The sequence below is a fragment of the Pteropus alecto genome, unplaced genomic scaffold (assembly GCF_000325575.1).
Source record: "Pteropus alecto unplaced genomic scaffold, ASM32557v1 scaffold700, whole genome shotgun sequence".
Taxonomy (NCBI): Eukaryota; Metazoa; Chordata; class Mammalia; order Chiroptera; family Pteropodidae; genus Pteropus; species Pteropus alecto.
The window spans coordinates 330,485-330,952 of record NW_006429611.1 but is presented as its reverse complement, the minus strand read 5'-3'; the positions used below and the strand labels follow the sequence as shown (position 1 = coordinate 330,952).

General features: G+C 68.8%; 1 protein-coding gene across 1 annotated transcript in view; it reads right to left on the bottom strand.

Moving 5' to 3' along the window:
* The window catches only part of SCNN1D (sodium channel epithelial 1 delta subunit), a gene marked incomplete at its 5' end in the record, with an annotated part of 4,078 nt that overhangs the window by 3,161 nt on the left and 449 nt on the right, over positions 1 to 468 (bottom strand). Inside the window, one exon of the mRNA XM_025047897.1 lies at positions 1 to 47. This exon is cut by the window's left edge and continues 149 nt beyond it. Within this exon, the coding sequence (XP_024903665.1) occupies positions 1 to 47 (47 nt within the window). The remainder of the gene's footprint in view (positions 48 to 468) is intronic.

Here is a 468-nt window from a genome sequence, read left to right as displayed (position 1 = left end):
GGGCAAACTTGTCCAGTGCCTGCAGATGGTTCCGGACCAGGCTGGGCCTGCGGGGGCAGGGTGAGGAAGTGGGTCCTGAGCCAGAGCCCCGCTCCCAGTGTCCAGCCTGTCCGGGGACAACAGCCCCTCCCCATCCTTGGGACACCTAGAAGGAGGTTCTGAACTGGGAGCCTGACTGTGGAGTGAAGCCAGGCCCCCCAGCCTGGCCTGGCCACCCTGTGCACCCACTGCCTCCCTGGCAATCTCGGCTCCTGCCGCCGCCCCACCCGCAATGTGGCCCCCTTCTTTCTCCTGAAGGCCTACACCTGCAGCCCAGCGACAGGCTGCTCTTCTGAAAAGGCTGCCTCAGAGGCCCTCAGCCTCCATTCCAGCCCCCGGCCCCTGCCCTGGCCTCCCAGGCCCCGTCCTGGCCCCCAGCCCCCACCCCAGCCCCTCAGCCCTTCTCCAGGGCTCCCAGCCCTCACCCCG